Source organism: Dermacentor variabilis, chromosome 7, assembly GCF_050947875.1.
Source record: "Dermacentor variabilis isolate Ectoservices chromosome 7, ASM5094787v1, whole genome shotgun sequence".
Taxonomy (NCBI): Eukaryota; Metazoa; Arthropoda; class Arachnida; order Ixodida; family Ixodidae; genus Dermacentor; species Dermacentor variabilis.
This window is the reverse complement of record NC_134574.1, coordinates 17,605,701-17,630,501: the sequence shown is the minus strand read 5'-3', so window position 1 is coordinate 17,630,501 and position 24,801 is coordinate 17,605,701. Positions and strand designations below refer to the sequence as shown.

Here is a 24,801-nt window from a genome sequence, read left to right as displayed (position 1 = left end):
AAGGCGCTATCAAGTGCTTTCCGCTTAGTCAAGCTAATCGGCCGAGGATTACATTTCCATGGTGCAGCGTCACCCGTGTATATCCTGTGCCTGACTTGCGTGATGCGGCCCGGACGGTCCGTGAAAATTGCGTCGTATTTGTACAACAGCGACGACAGTCGTGCCCATTCTCTCTCCGGAATATTGACCTCTGACAAGAGCGGGTGCGCTACTCCTCGCAGAACAGTGGCGCACTGTTCTGCCACCGTGTCTCTCTCCTCGCCTGCGCCGATTACGGTTCGCTCGCTTGGCTGTGGCCAGGTGTGGTCTGCACGCGCCGCGCCCAGAGACTGGCGTGTCTCCGCTGCCACGGGAGCTTTTGTGAAAAGCTTTAAAGCACCCGTTCCGTTCTCTCGGTAACCTCCGTTGCCGATGTCTATTACAATGCCCGGCTTGACGAGAAAGTCTCGACCCAAAATAACAGGCACTGATAAACCCGGGAGAGTTACGAAACGTTGTCGCCTGACGCGTTTCTCCCAACGGATCACTAACCTAGCTGCACCGCTCGATTGTGCTGTGCCGAAAGCAAGTCGGAAGGTGGTGTCATTATCTCTCAAGCGGATATTGCTCTCGCGGAGATGATGCAACACCTCGTCACCAAATAATGAAGCAGTTGCTCCGGTATCCAGTAATGCAGCGAATTTCTTTTGGGCTATCGTTAGCTCGATGAACGGCGCCTGCGAGTCCGCAACACCTCCTACGCGACAAGCCGAAGGCGCAAGTAACTTGATACCACCGGCTGTGTTCGACATCGCCGCACGGGACCCAAGGTAGATCATCGGCAGCCTCGCCCGTTTCCCGAGCCACGCGCTCGGCCTCGGCCCGACGTGCGGCCGCAGTCACAAGCGATGTGCCCTGGTCGGCTGCATTGGTAGCAATGGCCGCTGAAGCCTCGGTGGCCTGGGCGGCCGTCGCTCCACTCCGGCCCGCCGTAGCTTCCTTGGAACTGCATTCGGCGTGTGCCGCTCCTCCAGTCTCGCATCGGCCTCACGTTCCTGTCACGGCGCGCTGAATGCGGCATTAGTTGGTGCTGTTCTCAGCGTGTAGGCGTACGGGTCCGAAGCACGGTCTGATAATTCCCAACTACGCTGGACCTGCTGCTCCGTGAACGATGCCGACACGTCGACTCTAGACGAGTGGGTAGTGATCGTGCAGCGAGGCTCGAGTGACAGCGCCGCGGGTGGAGGCGGACGGTATGCTCGAGCCGTGAGGATGTCCCCCTGGATGCGCTTCGCCTTGGCGGCGAGTTCGTCTAGGTCTCTAAACCTACATCCTCTAAAGTAGGCCGCGAAAGTGGGGTGCACCTGTCGTGTGACGCGCTCAACTTTCTCTGCATCGGTGGCGAGAGGGTTTTGCGAGACAATAAAGTCGCTCGAACATATTCCAGCAGGGACTCGTCCGGATGCTGGGTACGAAGCTCCAGCTCTCTCCTCAAACGCCACTCGTAATTGGCTGGAAGAAATTCCTCGCGGAAGTTCACGCGGAACTCTTCTACCGTGCGGCATCAGTGTCCGGTCAGTCGGAACCATCAGGCCGCCTGGTCAGTCAGTGAAACCACGCGCGCGACTAGTTCGGCGTCTGAAAGCCAGGTTGCCTGCTGGTAATACAGCCGACAGTCGAGGTAGTCACTTGCACTCGTGCGATCGTGGTACCCACTGTAGGTAGGCATGCCTACCTTAATCCGTGGTCGCTCGCTGTGCGACGAGGCCTGCATTGTGCCTTGCAGGGCACCGGCTAAGCTCTGCATGATTTGCAACGCATTCTGCAGCATTGCCTCGCTCGACGACAAACTCTCGCCCAAAGGGCCGAATGCCTCCGCCGCCCCGGTCGAGCTATTTAGTGGCATGTGTGCCTCTGTGCCCACGTCGCGAAGCAGCGAGGGGCCCGTCGTGGTACACCTCGTATCAGGGTTAACCTCTGCCCACCTGGCATTTGCGCCAGCCTGACTGTTCCGCGTGAAACACTCAAAACTAAACCTGCCCATTTATTCTGCAGCTGTTGCCACATTAGCAATAGGTTGCTGACTTTGCGTCGCTACATTTGACAACATGAACAAATCTGAGAGGTCAGACAAGCTAGTCGCCATTGTTCGCTGAAACGTGGGTAGTCCTAGCACCAACACACACCAGAAGACTCGCCGTGTTGCCGAATTCGATCCACGTTGGTAGCGCCAAATGGGGGGGTTCCACTCTGCGTGTGGCTAGGGCTGAAGGCGAGCTCCAGAACTAGCCACACGCAGTCACTTCGTGTTACTCCCAACCCGTAGCGCGGAAATCGCGGCTACGTCGGGTTCGAATGAATAAGGCAACCAGCGGCGTCAACTGTAACAATGTTTATTGCTACCAACAATAATGAACGCTCACAGAGGGACGTCCTCTCAGTAAAAGTAATAAATAGGCTTGCCTCGTTGCCTGGGTGGGTCAGGCAAACGAAGTCACTCACGGGTCGCGGCAGGTGGCTTCGTCCAGGCGGTGCAGGTGTCCGGCGTCCCAAGAGAGCGGGTCTCCCCCGGTCGCGCTTTTTTGTACATTTTTACCTGGGTGAGGGGAATGTCCTCCTCGCCCGTGAGCTGAGGAGAAAGGGTGCGTGCATGTCGCGAGAGCGAGGGGCAATTGGGAGAGGGCGTAGTGCGCCTCTCCCGTGTCTGTGCTGGCTCTCGACGCAACGACGCGGGGGAAGACGGGCGCGTGTGCTCCCCACAGTTGACAGTGAAGGCGTTCAACCATTCCATTTGCCGATGGGTAATATGTAGTAGTATGGATATGGCGGATGCCAGGCACATGAGTTCGTGGAAGAGATCACATTCGAACTGTCAGCCACGATCAGTCGTAACAACGTTGGGGCATCCAAAGCATGAGATCCAGCCACTGACAAATGCGGAAGCCATTGTAAGTGCCATTATGCCAGTGAAAGAAAATGCTTCAGGCCAGCGGGTATAATGGTCTACACAAGTGAGCATATCCAGGACAGTGGAGCGGACAGAGCTCTAGTAGTCTTGAGAAGCTCGGTCAGAGGTATAATAATTCGGACAATGTTGGCAATACAATGCCAATGGAAGTTGAGCAGCCCAAGGAACTCCTGGAGCTTTCACAGTGACACTGGGTGAGGAAACTCACGCAAGGCTTGAACTTTCCTTTCCAATAATTTGATTCCTTCAGGAATCACATAGTGTCCGAGGAACTCAATGTTGTGGATACCAAAGACACACTTTGCGGGATTGATGAGGAGGCCGGGTTCCTGGAGCTGAGAAAATAGCAGGCAGAAATGGTTGCTATGCTGCGACCAAATACTAGCCACTAGCAGGTCATTGAGGTATTCAAAGATGAAAGGGAGTCCCCGGGTGGGGGACCTTGTTGATAAATCTCTGTAACGTCTGAGCAGTGTTTCTGAGCCCGAATGGCATGCGGACGTACTCAAAAAGCCCGAATGGTGTTGCAATTGCAGTCTTTGTGGTGTCCTCTGGCATAACAGGGATTTGATGGTAGGCCTTAAATAAATCTGTCTTGCTGAATATTACTGTTCCAGCTAGGTCAGCTGCGAATTCAAGGAATGTGAGGGAGTGGATAGCGATCAGGGACGGTGCACGCATTGAGCGCACATTAGTCACCACACAGGCCCCGATCCCCCGGGTCACACTGCGGTACCATGTGGAGAAGACCAACTGCTCGACGAAGGACGGATGATGCCCACTTGCAGCATGTGGTCGACTTCTCTCCTTACGATGGCAAGGTGGTCACGAGCGAGGCGTGTGGGTCGGCAGAACACTGGGGGGCCTGTGGTGACCACAGGATGTGTGACGTTGCAACGTACTGGCAGCTCAAGATTAGAAGGTTTCGTGATGGCTGGGAAGTCTGACGAAATTGAGGTGAACACAGATGATTGTATCTGTAGTACCATTCTAGTGGTTAATGCCATAGGTGTGAGGATGCCTTGCATAGACATTTTGTTCGTCATGCACACGAGGCGACGAGCACGGATGTCAACACTAAGGGTGAAGTAGGTCAGAAAATCCGCGCCCAATTTGGCCATACTTATGTCTGCAACACTGAACACCCATCAGACGGTGCATTGGATACCCAATCGATGGTAAGAGAGTGCTGGCCATATGTGTAGATAGAAGAGCTGTTGGCTGCTTGAAGGGGCACATTTCTTTTTCCTAACGGTCGGAAAACATATACGATCGTAGTCTGCACCAGGGAACGGCGGCGCATTTCGATTATCGCTTGTTAAAATCGTGTGCTGTGAAACTGGTAGGTGACGATACTTATCGCAATATGATTGGCGGTGATACCTACGAATGCCACGTACGACGACCCCGGAGAAGATTTGCTGGTACTGAAATGAGAAACTGAGTGCGCGCCAGCGTTTTCACGCGAGATGGGCGGGCAAGTATTGCAGTGAATATGCTGCGGTCGGCAGCTATATACTGTTCTCGATCGTGCGCGCATTGCACATTTTCTTGTTCACACAGGGCGTAGCAGCCGGAAAACGTATCCTACGATTGCAGTTTGGCGACGTACTGAACATTGGTACTGAAACATTGTGTTCTCCGGGAACATATGAATCGGTAAAAATGAGCATAACTCTATTGGGTCCTTTTTTGTGTTCTCAATTACGAATCTTGGCACGGGGAGAATGTACGTAACGGGAACGTATCAACAAGGTTCTGCTGTACTAGATCGACTAGGCTTTGCAATTTCAGTTTTGTGGAGGTGCTGACAAACATGGCCGGTGACAATGCCGGTAACATATCAGAACAAAAATATCACCATTTCTGCTCGACTCAGTGGCAAATTAGCACACAGTAGTGCAGCTGGAGTCTGAATTTACTGCACCATGCACTGTAAGAAGTTGGAAATATTGGTCATCCTTATGCATTGTCTATGGGGCCAGTGATGGTGCCGCAGAGCTGTCTGAATGTCAAGCCTGGCAAAATTATCGGGCAACAGCCGTATATGGGAACATGACATGAGTGCACTGAAAACATACATTAGTTAATTTAAGTGCTGTTATCATAACATTAACTTGTCATATGACGTAATTGTGCTGTGGAAACCTGCGAGGGGGAGGGAAGTAATTAATAAAGGGAAAACAAGTTGTTGATAAATTAGACTTTGCCCTGCCATCTGCTAGCCGCCTGGTTAGCTCAGATAGTAGAGCGGCTGCCCCGAAAAGGCAGTGTCCCAGGTTCGAGTTCCGGACCAGGAGGAATTTTTCTTCAACTGCGAGGCTTTTCTTACCAGGAACCCATATGAGTTTCCTTTGTAGCACTTAGTTACGCTTGGGAGTATGTCTCATTTGACCTTAATTATTAAACTGTCATACACACGTGTGCTTAGATTCAGGTGCACGTTAAAGAATCCCAGGTGGCCCAAATTAATCCGGAGTCCCCCACTTCGGCGTGCCTCCTAATCGGATACTGGTTTTGGCACATAAAACCCCATCATTTAAATTTCTTTAAATTCACCACTCTCCTAAAAAACTTCATGGATGTGACGATTTACATAGAATGTGGAAAACAGTAAAAAGCCTGTGGATAGCCAGCAATATTTATACCCACTACTCACCGCCCACAGCACCTTTATCAGGAAAGGCAAGAGGTATATATTAAAGATCCATAGTGCCAATTAGGATTCTGTTTGTTGCCTAGATGATCTGAAAATAACCTAAAAAAGTATTCAACGTTTTGAAATATTCTATCGAGTATTATGCTATTTGGTATTTGCTTTGGCTCAAATTTTAGTATTCGAAGTGTTTGAAACAAACAAATATTTGTATTTATTTGCACATAAGCCACACCCCAATACATCATCATTATCAGCCTGGTTACGCCCACTGCAGGGCAAAGGCCTCTCCCATTGTGGCCTTGTCGTCCCTGCAAACTTCTTAATCTCATCCGCCCACCTAACTTTCTGCCGCCCCCTGCTACACCTCCCTTGCCTTGGAATCCAGTCCGTAACCCTTAATGAACATCGGCTATCTTCCATCCTCATTACATGTCCCGCCCATGCCCATTTCTTTTTCTTGATTTCAACTAAGATGTCATTAACTCGCGTTTTTTCCCTCACCCAATCTGCTCTTTTCTTATCCCTTAATGTTACACCCATCATTCTACTTTCCATAGCTCGTTTCCATAGCTTTCCACACCCCTATTACAACATCCCAAAAAGAATAGGAGAAAGTCCACAAGTTATGCAGCACACAATGCCCAAATCTTTATAAAAAAAAAAAAAGCTGCCTCTCTTTGTGGATATGTTTTATTTTCATCCAGTGGTTCTATTCCCCACCTCTTTGGTGACACTGATCGTGCTCAACTTTGCCCTATGCATGGTTTCAGAATCAGAATCAGAATCAAGAAGTCTTTATTGAGTAACACAAACAAAATGTATACACAGATATTTGGTAGCACGTGCCACTTTGCTGTGGAACCACACTTAGAGGTGAAATTCACACTGCTGTGAAGAAACACCTTAATTCAAAATTCGCATATTACTTATACACATATTCGACTTTACTGTTGAATTTTAAAAATATGGCACTAAACAGTAACTTTGGTGGCCAACACTCAGCAAAACAGCGCTGATTAGTCGTAACAGCCAAGGCAGGTGTGACGGTGGACAGAAATTTGCTGCCCGTCGTTGAAGGGGTCGATTATGCGCGTGGGCAAGTCTGAGGGCCACAAAATCGATGAACGTGCCTACCAACTGTATGTGCACTTACTGAATGGAATGGGTTCAGCTCGTGTGTTGACGGAAGGCCTCCAGCTGAATTTCCACAATGGAGCATAAACAGCCAGCATCGAGCAGTCAAAGTTGCTCTTGATAGCATCGTGAAGACACACAGCGGGTGAATGCGAAACATTCTAGTGGCCTCCACCACGTTTTAAGTAGACTGAAGCACCACAGGGAGCAAGAGCCTGTAAAGAAATTTTCTGTGCTCCTGGAGCACAGAAATGTTAAATTTGCATTTTGCTTGGAAATGTCTGAAAATAAACTGACTTCAGAGATGAACCTCAATTCCAGTTTACTACATATATTAAAAATGGTACATAGTTGGAAATATACAGAAGGAGGTCCCAAGGTTTAATCACTGTTGACAGGTTCTGCTGTGCAAGTAAAATGAGCGCAGCTACAGAGTAAAAAAGCAAAGCACATGAAGGAGAGCATATATGTATTACAAAAGAAAAGTATATAGTTAAGTGCATCAATAACTTCACTGGTAGATCGGATTATATACAGTTTAAAAACAGATTTTCTTAAACATTGTCACGGAAGCTGCAGGTTTCATATGTATGTGTGATCTATTCCAAAATGATACTGAAGAAAAAAGCAAAAATTGATCTGCCATAATTAGTATGGATACTAGGCAAGAGCAAGTTACCATGGGCAGCGAAGCGAGTAGAATTAGGATTACAGAGCACACGTTTTGGAAAAATGTCTAAAGTGAGGACATGGTTATCACATTTAGAGAATATAATGCCTACGTTATAAAAAGAAAGGCTAGACAAAGCCAAAATATTAAGATCAACAAAAATGTGAAAAGAAGGCAAAAGCCAGGGAGCGAATTTAATAATGTGAACGGCTTGTTTCTGAAGTTTAATCAATGGGGAGAGGTGAACAGAGTACATATGACTCCATGATAAGATGGAGTAGTTTATGTGGTGGTGTACAAAGGTGTAATATAATGTTAAAAGTACATGGACGTGGAAGCATAATCTGGTTTAAAGGGACACTAAGGGCAAATATTAAGTCAAGCTAAAGTGATGGATTAGTGCTAAGGCATCCATATTATCGCGAACGGAGTTTTAGTGATCGAGAAATTGAATTAAATACAGGACATGATTAAAGACTCCCCCTAGACATTCAAGTACTTGCCTAATGATGAAGGCACTCCCCATATAGATGGTCACTAGTACTCAACTACTCATTATAAGAACATCATGGTACTGCATCATCATCATACTATTTTATGTCCACTGCAGGATGAAGGCCTCTCCCTGCGATCGCCAATTACCCCTGTCCTGCACCAACTGATTCCAACTAGCACCCGTGAATTTCCTAATTTCATCGCACCACCTAGTCTTCTGCCTTTCTCTATGGCACTTCCCTTCCCTTGGTATCCATCCTGTAGCCCTAATGGTCCAGCGGTTATCTAACCTGCGCACTACATGACCTGCCCAGGCAGACAGACAATGAACTTTATTTGATCCTGAGGAGCTTCAGCGGGGGCTCCTATTGGGGACCCGCGGAAGTACATGACCTGCCCAGCACAATTTTTTTTTTTTAATGTCCATTAGAATATCGGCTATACCTGTCTGCACTTTAATCCAAACCGCTCTCTTTCTGTCTCTCAAGGACCCGCCGTGGTTGCTCAGTGGCTAAGGTGTTGGGCTGCTTAGCACGATGTCACGGGATCAAATCCCGGCCACAGCGGCCGCATTCCGATGGGGGCGAAATGCGAAAACACCTGTGTACTTAGATTTAGGTGGTCGAAATTTCCGGAGTCCTCCACTACGGCGTGCCTCATAATCAGAAAGTGGTTTTGGCACTTAAAGCCCCATAATCTAATCTAATCTAATCTTCTGTCTCTCAAGGCTATGCCTAGCATCCTTCGTTCCATCGCTCTTTGTGCGGTCCTTAACTTGTTCTCAACCCTCTTTGTCAGTCTCCAAGTCTCTGCCCCATATGTCAGCACCGGTAAAATGCACTCATTATACACCTTCCTTTTCTATGGTAATGATAAGCTTCCCGTCAGGAGCTGACAATATCTGTCATATGCAATCCAACCCATTTTTATTCTATGAATTTCCTTCTCATGATCAGGGTTCCCTGTGATTGACCTATAGTCGGATACAACTTTAGAAAAAAGGGGAGGCCCCGCCCAGTTGATTGAAGCGCGACAGCCGATTGCCTCCACGACTAAAATAGTCCCACTCGAAAAATCGTGCTCCTGAAACGCGTAATTCTCCGTATAAATAAAGGCTTGTATTTTGATGACTGGTTTAGTAGAGCTCTCATGTGCTACAGCACATGCCGGATAGCGACAGAAAAATAACCCCGTGCCTTCTACAACGCTGCCCATCATCTGCTCTTTAGCTTCATTGCAAGTGACAAAAGTAGAAAGAGCAGCTCTGCAAGGCTTTTGCGCTTGTTCAGATGTACATGGCGTATCTACCACTCCTTTTCCAAGCATAGAATGAATCAGTTGCTATTGAAAAAGTACTTATATAAAACAATGCATTACAACCATTACAAACCTGGGGCGAGAATACTGTCGAGGCAGGAAGGTACGAAAATGCTTCATTCATCGTTTGATCGTTCACGATAAGTTGACGGCGACAAATGTTTGCGTTGAAAGCTGCTTCTGCAAATATTTTATGTTGAGACACTCGTAGGTTTGTTTCATGCGCGCACTTTTCTGATTTCTCCTGAGAATGGTTTTGCTCCATCACTTCACCCCGCCCGACGAAAAACGCAGCGACACAGTAGACGAACACACCCGCCGCTAATAGTAGGCACCAGTCTTCGTAAAACTTTTCTCGTCGTAACTTCACTCGGGAGCAAAATAAAACATGGAACAAACACGCAGGATGTGGGTTCGTAGCGGTCGCCGTGGGATCCTGTTTTCAGGCAAAGCGTAGCGCAGCGCCAGCGATGCTCGCTGCAATGTTCCTTCGCCAGATCACAGCTCAGAATAAATGCACGCGGCACAAATGGCGCATCGTAAGCTCGCAGTAATATTTCCAGCATGATAGACCATCACAAACAGTTCTGGAATTCACTCTGACGAGGGACTGAAGCACACAGCTGACGCGACCTCGCCCAGTTCGAAGCGCGGGCGGCCATCTTCTCCGTCGGCGGGGTCACCGGCCGTCCGGCTCATGACGCTAGTCCAGAGTGCGCGCCCATTGGTGGATGCTCATGTGCCTCCGCCTCGGAGGAGTAAACATCCCCTTTTTTCTAAAGTTGTATCCGACTATAGGTAAACGTACTCCTTCACAGACTCTAGAGGCTGACTGGCGATCTTGAACTCTTGTTCCTTTGCCCGGTTATTAATCATTATCTTTGTCTTCTGCATATTCATTTTCAACTCTACCCTTACACTCTCTCTGTTAAGGTCCTCAATCATTTGTTGTAACTCATCTGCAATGTTGCTGAATAGAACAATGTCATCGGCAAACCGAATGTTGCCGAGGTATTCGCCGTCAATCCTTACTTCTAAGCTTTCCGAGTTTAATGGCTTGAATATTTCTTCCAAGCATGCAATGAATAGCATTGGAGAGATTGTGTCTCCTTGTCTGACCCCTTTGTTTATAGGTATCTTCCTACTTTTCTTGTGGAGAATTAGGGTAGCTATGGAATCTCTGTAGATGTTTTCCAGGATATCTATATAAGCGTTCTGTACTTCTTGATTACGTAATGTTGCTATGACTGTTGTTACCTCTACTGATTCAAATGCCTTTTCGTAATTTATGAAAGCCATATATAGAGGCTGATTGTACTCTGCGGATTTCTCGATTACCTGAGTGATAACATGAATGTGATCCATTGTAGAGTATCCCTTCCTGAAACCTGCCTTGGTTGATTGAAGTCCGGTGTTGCCCTTATTCTATTGGAGATTACCTTGGTGAATATTTATAAATACTGGGAGTAAGCTTATGGGCCTATAATTTTTCAATTCTTTAGCGTCTCTCTTTTGTAGATTAGTATAATGTTTGTATTTTTATACTCTTCTGGGACCCTTGCAGTCGATAGACAATTCGTATAGAAAGTTGCCAGCTTTCTGTGCATTATGTCTCCTCCATCTTTGATTAAATCGACTGTTATTCCATCTTCTCCTGCCGCTCTTCCCTGTTTCATGTCTTGCAAGGCCCTTCTGACCCCATTGCTAGTTATAGGAGTTTCTGTAGCCTGTTCATTACTGTTTCAAATGGAGTTATCCTGAATCCTCTGGGTACTGTACAGGTCAGTATAGAATTCTTCCACTGCTTTACTATGCCTTTGAGATTACTGATAATATTACCAGGCTTATCTTCCAGTGCATACATCCTGATTTGTCCTATGCCAAATTTTCTTCTCACTGCTTTCATGCTGCATCTATTTATTACTGCTTCCTCAGTCTTTCTCAGATTATAATTTCGAATATCCCTTATTTTCTCCTTATTGATTCGTTTTGACAGTTCCGTGAATTCTATCTTATTTCTTTAGTTGTACACTTTCATTCTTCGTCGTTTCTTTATTGGGTCGTTTGTTGCTTGGGAGAGCTTGCCTACTTTGGTGCCTTGCGTTCCACTTCAATGGCTGCTTCTGAAGCCAACCTAGTTACGGTTTCATTCATTACCTCTATGTCATCTTCATCTCTGTTCTAAGGCTGCATGTTTGCTTTGAAGTACCAGCCTGAATTTGTCTGCTTTTACCCTTACTGCCTCTAGGTTGGCCTGTTTCTTCTTGACCAATTTTACTCTTGCTCTCTTTAAATTGAGGTGAATCCTTGCCCTCACTAACCTATGATCACTGCACTTTACCCTACAAAGCACTTCTACATCCTGCACTATGCTGGGATTGGCAGAATGTATGAAATCAATTTCATTTTGTTGTTTCACCATTAGGGCTTTTCCAGGTCCACTTTCTGTTGCTACATTTCCTGAAACAGGCACTCATTATTCGAAGCTTATTCCTTTCGGTGAATTCTACCAGCATCTGTCCTCTAGTGTTCCTAGAATCGATGCCGTAGTTGCCAATTGCTTGTTCACCAGCCTGCTTTTTCCACACTTTTGCATTAAGTCGCCCATTACTACAGTATACTGAGCTTCCACTTTTCTCATCGCTAATTCAACATCTTCATAAAACTGATCTACTTCCTCATCATTGTGACAAAATGTAGGACTACTTTGCACTACCTTTAATCTATACCTCTTATTAGGTTAGATTACGACTGCTGCTACCCTCTCATAAAGCAAAAGAAAGTGATACTTGTCCACTTGTATTTCATTTTTAGAAAAAACTCATTGACATTACTCTTGACAATGACAAGGGCAGTTGAAAGGTTTCATTTTCGCTCAACTGTGCACCACCCACACTTTCACATATCAGTAGTTTCATTATCACGTAGGGCTGAGCTGGTTTGCTGGCTTGCGGAACTCGCGCAAACTGCAAGTAGCAGAGAATGCCACTTCAATGTGATGCCGCGGAATGTCCGAACGTCCATACCACTTGACCAAACATAGCTGCAGCGGTGAATCCACCGCTCTGCTTTGATTCGGATTCTGCATGGCCACGCATTTGCGCTTTGTTCAAGAATACTGTACCGCCGTCTGTCAAGTGCCATTTTACTCACCAGCGGCAGCAAAGGGTGACAATGGCGTGTGCAGCATCACTACTCCTCAGTTGGGTGGAAGGAGATATGAATTGCGATAAAGGTATGCAGACCCTTCAGGTGTACTTTTCTTGGCATGAAACGTGCGTTGCAAGCTTTCTGGTATGGTATTTACACTATCCATGTCGACTTAGTAGTTGCCTTTAGTGTCACTTTAAGGAGGGCACATATGCCAGAATATATTCACATTTTTTTTTTTAGGTTTTGAATGAGGTTGTATTATTCACAGACAAGATATAGTACAAGGCAGTATTATACAGGAGGAGGTCCCGAGGTCAAAGACTGTAATGGGACCTCCTGTACAGCGTATAAGTAAAAATATAAATAACAGTTGCAACAAATAGCGTAAAATATTCAAAAGATAACAAACTTAGTATTGTTTTAGGTTTGGCAGTACTAAACAAATCAGCAGCAGACATGCTAGTAAAAAAGTATAATACAGTAATTATTATTACATTCGACTAATTAAAGAACTATAACACAATTTTGAAAGTAAATGAATAATGAGACCTAACCAAATGCACTTTAATTTGTGTTACGCAGCGAAATGTACATTTGGAGGTGAAAATATACTTATCTAAGGGGTTGCAGATGATAAAATGTGGTCTTTTAGTTGTCGTTTAAATTGAAATGATTTGCATGACTTGATAGTAAGAGGTAGTGTGTTCCAGAAGGAAACGGACGAAAAATGGACACTCTGCTTACCATAATTTGTGCGAACCATGGGAAGAATAAAGTTATTGTTTAGTGCAAATCGCATAAGATTAGTATTCATTAGACAAGACTGAGGTATCAGACTGTTGTGGTAAGCGTTATTTAGTTGTCGATATAAAAACGTACCAAGACTAAAGTTAATAAGCTCGTCCACAGTAAGAATATTATAGTTATGTAATAAGTATTTGGAATTGAAATGGTTAGGACTAAATGTAATTATTCTAACAGCCTGGTTTTGTAGTACTTGTAATGATTGTAAGTGGGTACGATACATATTGCCCCAGCATGCAATGCAATATTTTATATGTGAATGGATAAATGAGTAGTACATATAAAGAGAGTAGTGTTTCCTGGTTGAACACACACCGAGCTTTTAAAAGTGTCCTTATTCCATATGTTGCCCTCCCCCTAACGTTGGCTATGTGTTGATGAAATTTAAGGTTAGAATCAAGTTCTACACCCAAGTAGTTACAGGAAGTACTACGCGGGATAAGATTATTACCAAAGTAGAGCGAAGGAATGAATGCGGATGAACGTTGGTGGGACGTGAATAAAACAAATTTAGTTTTAGACGAGTTTATATTGAGCTGGTTAATATTGCACCAATTTAACACGTTGTTCAAGTCGGTATTAAGTTTAGAAACTAGGTTCCGTACACAAATGTCAGAGTTAATGATAGTTGTGTCGTCTGCATAAAGAATGCAGTTAGAAGAAAGCAGGCAATTAGGCAGGTCGTTAACATATATTAAAAACAAGAGTGGGCCAAGTATGGATCCCTGAGGTACACCCATGTTTGTTGTCATTGATTTAGAAAGAACACCATTAACTATAACTTTTTGTGTTCTATCTTTTAAGTAATCTTGTATCAAAGTTAATGCAGGACCTGTTATTCCAGTAGATTCAAATTTAAAGGATAAAGTGTGGTGGTTAATTTTATCAAAGGCTTTAGTTAGATCCACGAACACTGATCCAGCATACATGCCCTTGTCGATTGCCATCTTTAATTGTTCAGTTAGGGCGATAAGAGCAAGTTCGGTTGAATAGCCCTTGCGGAAGCCGAATTGGAGTGGTGCAAGAATACTAAATTTAGATATGTAATTAGTTAGGCGCTTTTCTACCAGCCGCTCAATAACTTTGCTAAAGAAGGGTAGAATGCAAATAGGTCTATAATTAGTAATCAAGGCACGGTCACCCTTTTTAAATACAGGAGTAATTCTACCTTGTTTTAGTTCTTGTGGGAAGGTTCCAGCCTTAAATAATAGGTTAATAATACTTGCGAGAACATCTATCCACTGATAGCCACCGAGCAACCCGCCGTGGTTGCTCAGTGGCTATGGTGTTAGGCTGCTGAGCACGAGGTCGCGGGATCGAATCCCGGCCACGGCGGCCGCATTTATATGGGGGCGAAATGCGAAAACACCCGTGTACTTAGATTTAGGTGCACGTTAAAGAACCCCAGGTGGTCAAAATTTCCGGAGTCCCTCACTACAGCGTGCCTCATAATCAGAAAGTGGTTTTGGCACGTAAAACCCCATATATTATTATTAGGTGGGCACTTAGCTTGATGTGATTTGAATGCATATTATCAAGACCTGCACTGTTGTTTTTACATTTCTTATAGCGTTTTCTATTTCCTGTGGTGTGGTTGGAAAAAGAAAGAATGAGTGAGGTAGGCGTCGCAATAAATTGTTATATTGCGTTGGTGTATGCGAATCGCTGCTAAAGAAAAATTCTGCAAAAGCATCAGCAATATCTTGTGAGGAGGTGTAAGCTGTGTCGTTATGAATAATTTTCTTGAAATTATCGCGATTGTTTCACCTATTTAAAAAATCATTTACTATCTTCCATTTCTTACTACTGTCGCTTCCGCATTCTAATAATTTTTTCTGGTAATAAAGTTTTTGTAGCTTTTTTTAGTTCGATAGCAAGAAAGTTGGAAAATTTTTTGTACCTCTTGGTCAAATTGCTGTTAAATGGCCGTAATTTTGTTTTCTTGTACAGATTGTAATTTTTCCGCATCAAGGCTAGAAGCTTATCTGACAGCCAAGGATTCTGTGGTGACGCAAACTTCTTTTTGCATTTCATTTTGTGGGTGTGGCAGTCAAAATAGGATTTTAGTACCGATATAAAGAACGAGAAGGCCGTTTCTGGATCTTTCATATCTGTTATAGAAGACCAATCAGCTTGGCTTAGTGAATCAATGAAATCTTCTTTGTTAAGTATCATCTTTGCGTAAGTGGCTTTGACAGAGTCTTCATTATTCTGAAAGCGTAAAAATATCGGGTAGTGATCAATTAGATTTTGTAACAGGATGCGTGTGTCTGGTGGAGTCAGCAAATTGGAAAGCGCATGATCGATTATTGTACCATCTGTATAGTTAGTGCACCGCGTAGGTACTTTTATTAAGCATTTGTAACCGAAGCTATTGAAACAATTTGAATATTGTAAGGCATATGCAGACGAGCTGTCTGCGAGGTTAATGTTAATATCGCCTATAATTATGACGTTTTTATTCTCGTCTGCAAGGATATTTAGCACGTCATGAAGCGCGGTGCAGAAATCATTCATAGACGATGAAGACGAGCGATATACACAACCTATTATTAGATTTTTGTTGTCCGCATTAATAAAGTCACTTTTAAGTTCGACCCACACTGATTCACAGTCACGTACGCCGAGAAGAAGGTCGTGCCTTCTTTTGTACGTAACAGTACTTAAAATATAGAGAGCGGCACTGCCATGACAGCTATACAGACGATTTGAGTATCCTGCTTCATAGTTAGGAAAGAAAAACAGGTTCTTGTCATGGTCACTTAGCCAACTTTCCGGGATTCCAATTATTGAGCATGAGAATTGAAGTGTCGCAATCAGATTTGAAAAGTCATCATAGTGTCTGCATATGCTTCGTGCATTAATATGAATGATGGATTTTTGATTATCGGACATATAATTATTTAGGTCGTTAGTTGTAAAATATGATGACATTGTAAATTTGTGTGGTGATGCGATTTGTCAAAGGCGAAGGTAGCTAAGTGATCACAGAAAGGTCTGCCTCCGTGATGATCCGAAAAATGCGGCTGCCAGTTGTTTTGCGAGCCTTTATTTGGCAGTTGTCGGTCCATAGGAACTGCCATTTCTTAGATCTCTTTAGGGTTAAGGCCTTAGAAAAAAGGGCCTTATTTTCAGGTGTTAGGTGGTCATTCACATACAGCGGCGTTTCCTTGCTTGCTGATAAGCCAATGTCACCTAGAGTTAGCCGCGCTTTCTTTGCTTTTGTCACGAAGTCGGACTTTTTCGTTCGCGAGATAAAACGGGCAATGATGTTTTTGTTGTTGTTAGATTTGGTAGGCACACGGTGAACCACGTCGAGATCATCTGGTGATACTGGGAAACCAATTTTGTCGCCAATGCTTTGCATTACCACCAGGCAGTCTTCTCCTCGACGTTGTTTAGCCTCGAGTGCTGTTCTAGGTCGCTTACTTTTTTTGTGAGCATACTGTTGCTAGCTTTTAGAGCGTTATTTTCAGCTACCAGAGTAGCCTTTTCATCCTTCATTTCCTCTACCAGGTTGTTGAGGAATTCCACACTACCCACCAAATTATCCATTTGTTTTTTCATTTCAACACCGTCCGATCCCGAAGTGCTCATTTTTAGTAAGATTTTCCATACACGTCATCAAGAAACTTGGAACTCAAATTATCAAGCTTGGATTCAAGTTGCTCCACTCGTTTTGCGAGTTCTGCGTTTGAGGGCATTGCGTTCGGGACAACAGACCAAGGTTTAGGCGGCACAAGAAAAAAGTTGCAGTAAATAATAAAACTAAACTGAATGGGTTCTTGCGCAGATAAATACGCTCCGCAGAATTCTGGCAGCAGCTGCGGTGACACAGGCAATAGTACTAAGAGATAATGAGCTTATGACAAACCTGCAGATGCAAAGTAGCTTGGTTATTGCGCGTGCTTGCTGTTGCAACCGCTGCCAGAATGAGCACCCGCTGTCGTCGTGGTTCCTTATGTACTCCTGGTATATGCTAGGCGCAGGCGCAGCAGTTTCTCCGGTGGGCCAGGTAAGATGACTTGGCCGAAGTGCAGGCCCGGGTATGCTGACTTGTGTCTTGGTACGTCCTCCAGGAAAGGGTCAAGACATGTGGTACTTGATTGCACGAGACCGGGAGTGCAGGAAACCAGAGGGGTGGCCGATGCTGCTATCCTGCAGATGAAAAGTAGCTTGGTTATTGCACGTGCTTGCTGTCGCAACCGCTGCCAGAATGCAGACAAAAGAATTGTTTATGAAACCTAAGATGAATGTCAACAATGACTTTGAGAAAAGTAACATGCTTGGATTAGTAACATGCTTCTTATGATATGACTAATAAAAATCGGGCCCCTCGGTTAACCCCCTTTCTTCTCGATGCTCTGATTAAGTAAGGGCCTGGTTGTTGATGAAAAGACGAGGAGACATATTTTTCCTGTTTAGTGAATGAAAAAGTATAAAAGACGATTTAGAAGGGTTAATTGATAGCTGGTTTGCTACACACCATTGCATCAGGGAATTCAAATCTGCTTTTAAATCAGAAATTAAAACATTAAGGTCAGAGCTGTGAGAAAAGATGCCTGTGTCATCTGCATGCAGAATACACTTAGGGTGAGAAAGGCAAGAAAGCAAGTCATTAATATATATTGAAAACAAAATGGGCCCTAGAATAGATCCTTGGGAAACACCTTTATTCATATATGAGAGATTAAAAATACAATCATAATAATAATAATATTTGGGGTTTTACGTGCCAAACCACTTTCTGATTATGAGGCACGCCGTAGTGGAGGACTCCGGAAATTTTGACCACCTGGGGTTCTTTAACGTGCACCTAAATCTAAGCACACGGGTGTTTTCGCATTTCGCCCCCATCGAAATGCGGCCGCCGTGACCGGGATTTGATCCCGCGACCTCGTGCTCAGCAGCCCAACACCATAGCCACTGAGCAACCACGGCGGGTAAAAAAAAATAAAAAAAATACAATCATCAAGAAGGTGCAGCCTATTGGATCATAAGCTTTTTAGCAGTGCTAATGCTGGAGCAACAATGCCATAACACTCAAGCTTCAAAAAAAAAGCTTGTTATAGTCAATAGAATCAAAAGCCCTTAAAACATATATAAATACAAAAGCTGAAATATCACCATGATCGATGAAAGACTTAATCCAGTAAAAGCTTGTTAATTCGACACCCATTCGGATAATTCGGATGGCTCTATTGGTCCCGGCCAAAGTGCATGTTAGTCTATGGGACCAAACCTTCGTTATTTCGTTGGAATTTGGCCCCGAACCGCTTAATTCGGACAAATACGGACGGCTGCCACTACACGAAAGCGTGGTAAAGCAGTGCTGGCACCACTGGAGTGAACCGAAACCTGAGAGGCATCGCCATCGTCATCAATTAGGGGGGGATCGCAGCGTCATTGAACGTCGGTGTCTTGTTTCTCCGCTCCACTCCTCCTTCGATGCCATTTTCCCTTTGTGTTGTCGAGTCGGCATCATCTCTTCTTGGGGAGTTTATTTTTTTCGTTGTGACCGTGTTTTGCATGCCACCACCATCGTGCGCTACAGTGATGGCAACGCCGGTAAAGCGGCAGAAGTATGAAGCCAAGAACTTGGCAACTAAGATGGAAATTTTGCAGGCTTTGAAGACTGGGGAATCGCGACAACACATTATGATCAAGTACAATGTGAAGCGGAGCATGTTGGTAACGTACATAAAAAATAAACAACAGCTTCTTCAAGCCTTCGAAAGCGAGAAGTTTCATGCATCAAGAAAGCGGTTGCAAACCGCAGCTCATCCCCAGCTCGAGGAAGCTTTGCTCCAGTGGGTTACTGACTGTCGCAACGCGCATGTGCCTTTGAGCAGACCTCTCATCATGGCACAAGGAGAGAATTATGCTGCAATGATGAACATTGATTCGTTCAGAGCTTCAGAAGGGTGGTTCGCGAGGTTTCGGGAGAGACAAGAACTCGTCTTCAGAAGTGTGTGCGGCAAAAAAGCCAGCGTTGATGAAAGCATGACCACCCAGTGGAAAAATGTGAAGCTGCTTGAGCACATCACCGCATATGAACCAAGTGACATGTTCAATGCAGATGAGACTGCTCTATTTTTCAGAGCTCTGCCCGACAAGACGCTGACTTTCAAAGGGGACCCGTGCATTGGTGGCAAGAAGTGCAAGCAAAGGATAACAGTGCTTCTTGCCACCAATATGACTGGCACGGAGCGCTTGCCACTTGTTGTCATCGGGAAGGCGCATAAGCCACGTTGTTTTAAAAACGTCAAAAGCCTTCCTGTCGAGTACACAGCAAACAGGAAGGCTTGGATGACTTGGATGACCTCGGACATTTTTCGAGGCTGGCTGCAGCAATTAGACTGGCACTTCACATTGAAGGACCGCAAGATAATTATGGTTGTTGACAACTGCAGTACACATAACTGTACAGTTGAACTGAAGAGCGTCAAGGTAGTTTTTCTGCCGCCCAACACTACCTGTGCCCTTCGGCCGATGGACCAGAGTATCATTCACTACGTGAAGTCAAAGTACCAAAAGCACCTGCTACAGCGAATGATCTTATGCTCAGAAGTTGGAAAGCTGTATATGGTAGACTTACTCAGGTGCAGTGCACATCATCACCCACAAGTGGAAAAATACACCTCCGCAAGTCATCGCCAACTGTTTTTGGCACAGCAGTTTTGTGAGGCCTGATCATGGGGCAGTAGCTGACAAGGTGTCAGCCAAGTCCACCGAGGATGACTGCCCAACCTTCGATGCTGTCCTTCCCACAGGTGTGACCCTTCAGGACTACATCGCGATTGATGATTGTGTCGCCACGACTGGTCTCCTGACTGATGAAGAAATTATAAATGATGTCACGGGCGCCCGAGAAGACCATAATCCAGACGAAGAGTCATTCAAGGAGGTGCAGCCACGACCTCATCACACCTCACGAGAAGTCACGGAGGTGCTTTTGATATTGGAGGATGTTTGCCTGAGCACTTCCGACAGTTTGTGGGCTGTTGGCCACTTGGAAGAGTTAAGAAAGATTTTGATGTCAGCCTGAGTCTGTACGAAAGAGCAGACGACTATTGCAAAATACTTCACTAAATAAAGGTATGCTTCTCCAACTTGATCCTAATGTTGTTTTTGCTGTTCATTTGGTAATTTGGCATTTGGATAATTCGGACATTTTTCCTGTTCCTGTGAGATCCGAATTAACGAGCTTTTACTGTATTATCTGTGAAAAGTGCGAGGGCAGCATCAGTAGACAACCCTGAGTGGTATCCAAACTGACAAGCTAGTATGTTAAATTTCATGTAGTACTTGTGTAGTCTTGTTCCTATAAATTTTTCTAGAACATTGTCATGGAATGGAAGAACAGAATTTGGACGGTAATTTTCAGATGAAGATTTGTCACCTTTCTTCAAAATAGGTATGACCTTTGCAACCTTGAGTTGCTCAGGAAGATAACCAGAACTGGAAATAAGGTTAAATACCATATTTGCATGATTGTAAGTCGACTCGAATGTAAGTCGAACCGCCATATCGTGTGTGACAGGGAAAAAAAAAATAGCGTACCTGCGGGCGCATTCCATAACAAAAATTTATTAGTAGCTGGCATGGTCACTGGACTACTACTCCTCACTAGTGCTGCCATCGTCATTGCTGCTACGGTCCCGAAGCACGTCGCCGTCCAGCGAAATTCCGCATTTGCATACATACATAAGTCCACGGCGAAAGCACCCAGCCACACAGAGCCATCAGGGAGGCTCTTTTGACATGTCCGGTTGTATAGGTTCATGGTCCTCTGCTGCCAGCCACCTGTACTCACGGCGGAACAAGTCCTTAAAAGGAGAAGATCCAGGCTTCTGTCATGACCATGTCACACGTCACTGGCAGGGACCGATCACACATTTCGCCGACGTATGCCGCAAGCTTGGCCTTCAGCTCTGGAAAGCATCCCGACTTCGGTCTGCGGAAACCTCTTCACTTGCCGTCACAAGTGAAAATTTTGCTTTGCTGCCATCGCCACTCTCGCACCACCCATTAAGAAACATCAAACTTGCGGCCCGATGCGCAGTTATTTGTTTCTTCAGTGTAAAGGATGGCAGCCCTCTTCAGCGTGGCTGTGAACGAGCACTGAATGTTTAGTGGACTCTGAGCACTCATGACGACTGAGGAAGCACGGAAGTAGCGCGTGGCCGGCAGTCGAATCGAACGCATGAAACTAAAGAGCTACAGGGAAAGAGAAACACGTGAGCCGCGAGCGGTGTCCGCTCTTCCATGAACTATCGATACTCCCCGCAAGTGCCGCTGTTCTGGGGGTGCTGCCGCAAATGGAACAGTGGCACTTCCATGAACTATCGACAAACCCACGTGAGTGCTCTGTGCATTGTAAAACTCTCAAAAATGTTGAAAAACCCTTCTGAAAGGCAAACAAACCAGCGGGGTAGCGGAAAGCTACAGGTGGGGCCGTAGAGCAAACATAAAATTGGAACTATGTTGTAGCTCCCCTGATATCCTGTTGGTCTCGCTTTCTTTTTCGGTGCCATGTTTTGGTTTCGATTGTAAGTCGACCCCCCCCCCCCCCACTTCATATTTTCAAATTTTAAAAAAGAGGTCGACTTACAATCGTGTAAATATGGTATGTGGCTCAAAATGAGGAGAGATTGTAGAACAAATTAATTTGATGTGTTTTGCGGAGATGTTGTCCAGGCCAAGGCCAGTTGATTTTAAACCTAAAATGTCATATTCAACTGCTTCAGTGTTTGTGGGATGAAGAAAAATAAGATTGTGCGTGATGGGTGAACAAAAGAGAATAATCGGGACTATCGGGGAAGGTACTATGTGTGGAAAAGTATTAACTGAAGGCATTAACTGTCTCATTTGTGGATGTTATGGCCATGCCGTCTATATATAGTGATGTAATCGGGTCGTGCGAATCAGAATTATTTAAGAATTCATTTACCAACTGCACATTTCTTTTTTGGCAAGCAAACCACTTTTTTTAGATTTGTTCTCATCTGGCACTTGTGTCCACATTTTATGCAAATCACACAACTATTTAAACTATTCGCTTCAATATTATTTGATAATAATTACAATTCCATTTGACACCACTTTAAACCAAAAGATCGATATTGGCACCAGCCCAACAAGCACTCCAAGTTCGTCTAAGTTCAGTCTAAATTAGAAAAGAAGTCGGCGTAAGCTATAAAAGCCTCCTTAAATATGCATTAAGCAGTTGCTAGCCTCCATAACAAAACACAACATGTTCCGAAACAAACCTATTTTAAAGAAATACCACTCGATATTATTGAGCACCTTTAAATAGCTTTGTTGTTTCTGCTTTGACATATTGATGGTGCACAATGTTGGTAAGGGCAAACCGTTTTGTGTATTTGTGTGTGTGTGTTTGGTAGTTGACGCACTGTGGGCCTGGTGATGTTTCAGGATTGATGCCAATGTGGAGGACACGTCGCTAAACGTGGAGGCTGCACACTCGGAGATCCTGCGCTACTTCCAGTCGGTGACCTCTAACCGGTGGCTCATGATCAAGGTGTTTGCAGTACTCATTGTTTTCTTTATCATCTTTGTTGTCTTTGTTGCCTGAAATGAGACACGTGCAGTGCTGAGTCAAGCAGCTTCAACTTTCCAGTAGCATTACAAATGCAGAGAATGATGACATGTATAAAAATAGACAATAAACTTTTATTTGTCAGTTCTGTGGTTAGCTTGTCTATTCTTGTGTACAGACTTTTTTTCATGGCAAAGAGGAAAGAAGCAGGTGAGGAGGAATGTGTCGCATCTTGCTTCCTCTCAATCGAATGTTTGATGCAACAGTGGTGGACCCTTCCCATGCTTTGATGCTCTCAAAAATTCAGTTCCTTCACTTTTAACGCAGTTTGTAGAACACATTCTATAACTGCTCGTGCAGATTTGTCACGAGCCTTTGATAGTGAGATGTTTTCAGATGCTAAGTGAAAGCAAATGCATTACTTTGGGCGTGTCACTTTACCCAACAAAAATTTGATTCATTGTGAAGGCTCGATGAGGTCATGTATTTAAGCTGCGCCATGCTATGAAAAACATGTAGGTATGTCTACTAATCTCAACAATAAGGTTTCTTAAAGCTTACTTCCAAGACATACATGGTGTGCTGCACACTACTACTTTCAGCTTTACGTAAATTATAACCATACTTGTACATGTTACAGAAAAAAAGGAGCCAATTACAATTACTTTCAAAAATGTAATTGATTGTGATTGCCCCACAAAAGTAATTGAGGTATTACTAAAAAATAATCAATTAGTTAAGTGTTACTTTCCTCCTACTTTTATTAACCTTGCACAAATACAGTAATTAGAATGAACTGGTCTGGCTCTTTCAGTGTGTCTTCTGAGGCCCTTCACATGTTTACCTTCACTAAGTATCTCTTTCCAAATTTTTTTTTATTTTCCCTCATTTCCTTGTGGACACATCTGGCAGTGACACTGAAAACTGACTCGGTGTGCAAGCTCGAGAGAAGAGCTGTTTTGTAACGTACCAATACCTTTCTCTCAAGAGTAGTCGCACATTGTCACAAGATTGTGAATGCCGTAATGCTAGAGTCTGGGTTCTTTATGAAGTGCAGCGCTCAATTGTTGCTGGGGCTAAGCGAAGGTGTTGGCAACAGGGACAGTGAAAAACAGAAAAATTCTATTAGTTTATTCGTTGGGATCAACGTCCGAAGTGGCCATCGCTATCGAACCATTTACATTTGTCAGCTAATATCTGGTGGACGTCATCTCGACACCCTTCAATGGTTAGCCATTTAGAATTAAACTACCAATTGTAACAGATGCCAGCAAAGATTCGGATTCCTTGAAAAGGTGTCCAAATCTCTAATGTAACTTAATATAGTGCTGCATATTACTCAGCCCTAAAAATACTGGTCATGTTACAATCACAGATAGGTGTATATGAGTCACGTAATATCTAACAGATAGAAACATGAGATTACTCGTCAAAAACTTCTCTACCAGAAAGGTCATAGCCTGCACTAAGTGAAGAAGAATTTAGCAGCAATTCTTATCACCTATGAAGGTCGTCCATAAGCGCTTCCAAGAGAGAGCGAGAGATTTTTATCATATGAGAATAGCCCAAAAGTTGGACCTCCAAGAGAAGTGTAAAAATATGCAAGCGTGCCATGTTTGGGTGATCCAGACATAGTTGCAGGATGGTTATTGTTGGATGGAAGTAACCCATGTATTCATCCCTTTGAACTCTGTAGTTCCTGCCAAATTTAAGTTCTCAAAGCTGTGTGGCCTCGCAGAGCTTGTTTCTTCAATAATGTAACTGGTTACGTGTAATCCTGAGAGACAGGCCACGCTGCAAAAAGCGACAACCATGGTAGAACGATGGGCCAAAACTAATCGCCTAGCATGCTCTCCAGAAAAATCGGAAATTCTCTTTTATGCACCCACTTCTAGGGGCAGGAAGAGTCGCAAAGACAGACCAAATATAAAAATTAAGGTTGGCAAAGGCGAAATGCCTGCAGTTAAAGAAATACAGATTTTGGGTCTACACATTCCGGAAAAAGGCAACAATGGAGAAATAATTAAGAAGATTGAAGCGAAAACAACACAAATCACAAG

General features: G+C 44.4%; 1 protein-coding gene across 3 annotated transcripts in view; it reads left to right on the top strand.

Moving 5' to 3' along the window:
* Positions 1–22,889, top strand: part of Syx5 (syntaxin 5) — a 257,162-nt gene extending 234,273 nt beyond the window's left edge. For all 3 annotated transcript variants that reach the window (XM_075698291.1, XM_075698289.1, XM_075698290.1), the window contains one exon: positions 22,618–22,889. In XM_075698291.1, the coding sequence (XP_075554406.1) occupies positions 22,618–22,777 (160 nt within the window). In that variant the 3' untranslated portion in view covers positions 22,778–22,889. The remainder of the gene's footprint in view (positions 1–22,617) is intronic.
* Positions 22,890–24,801: the final 1,912 nt, after the last annotated feature.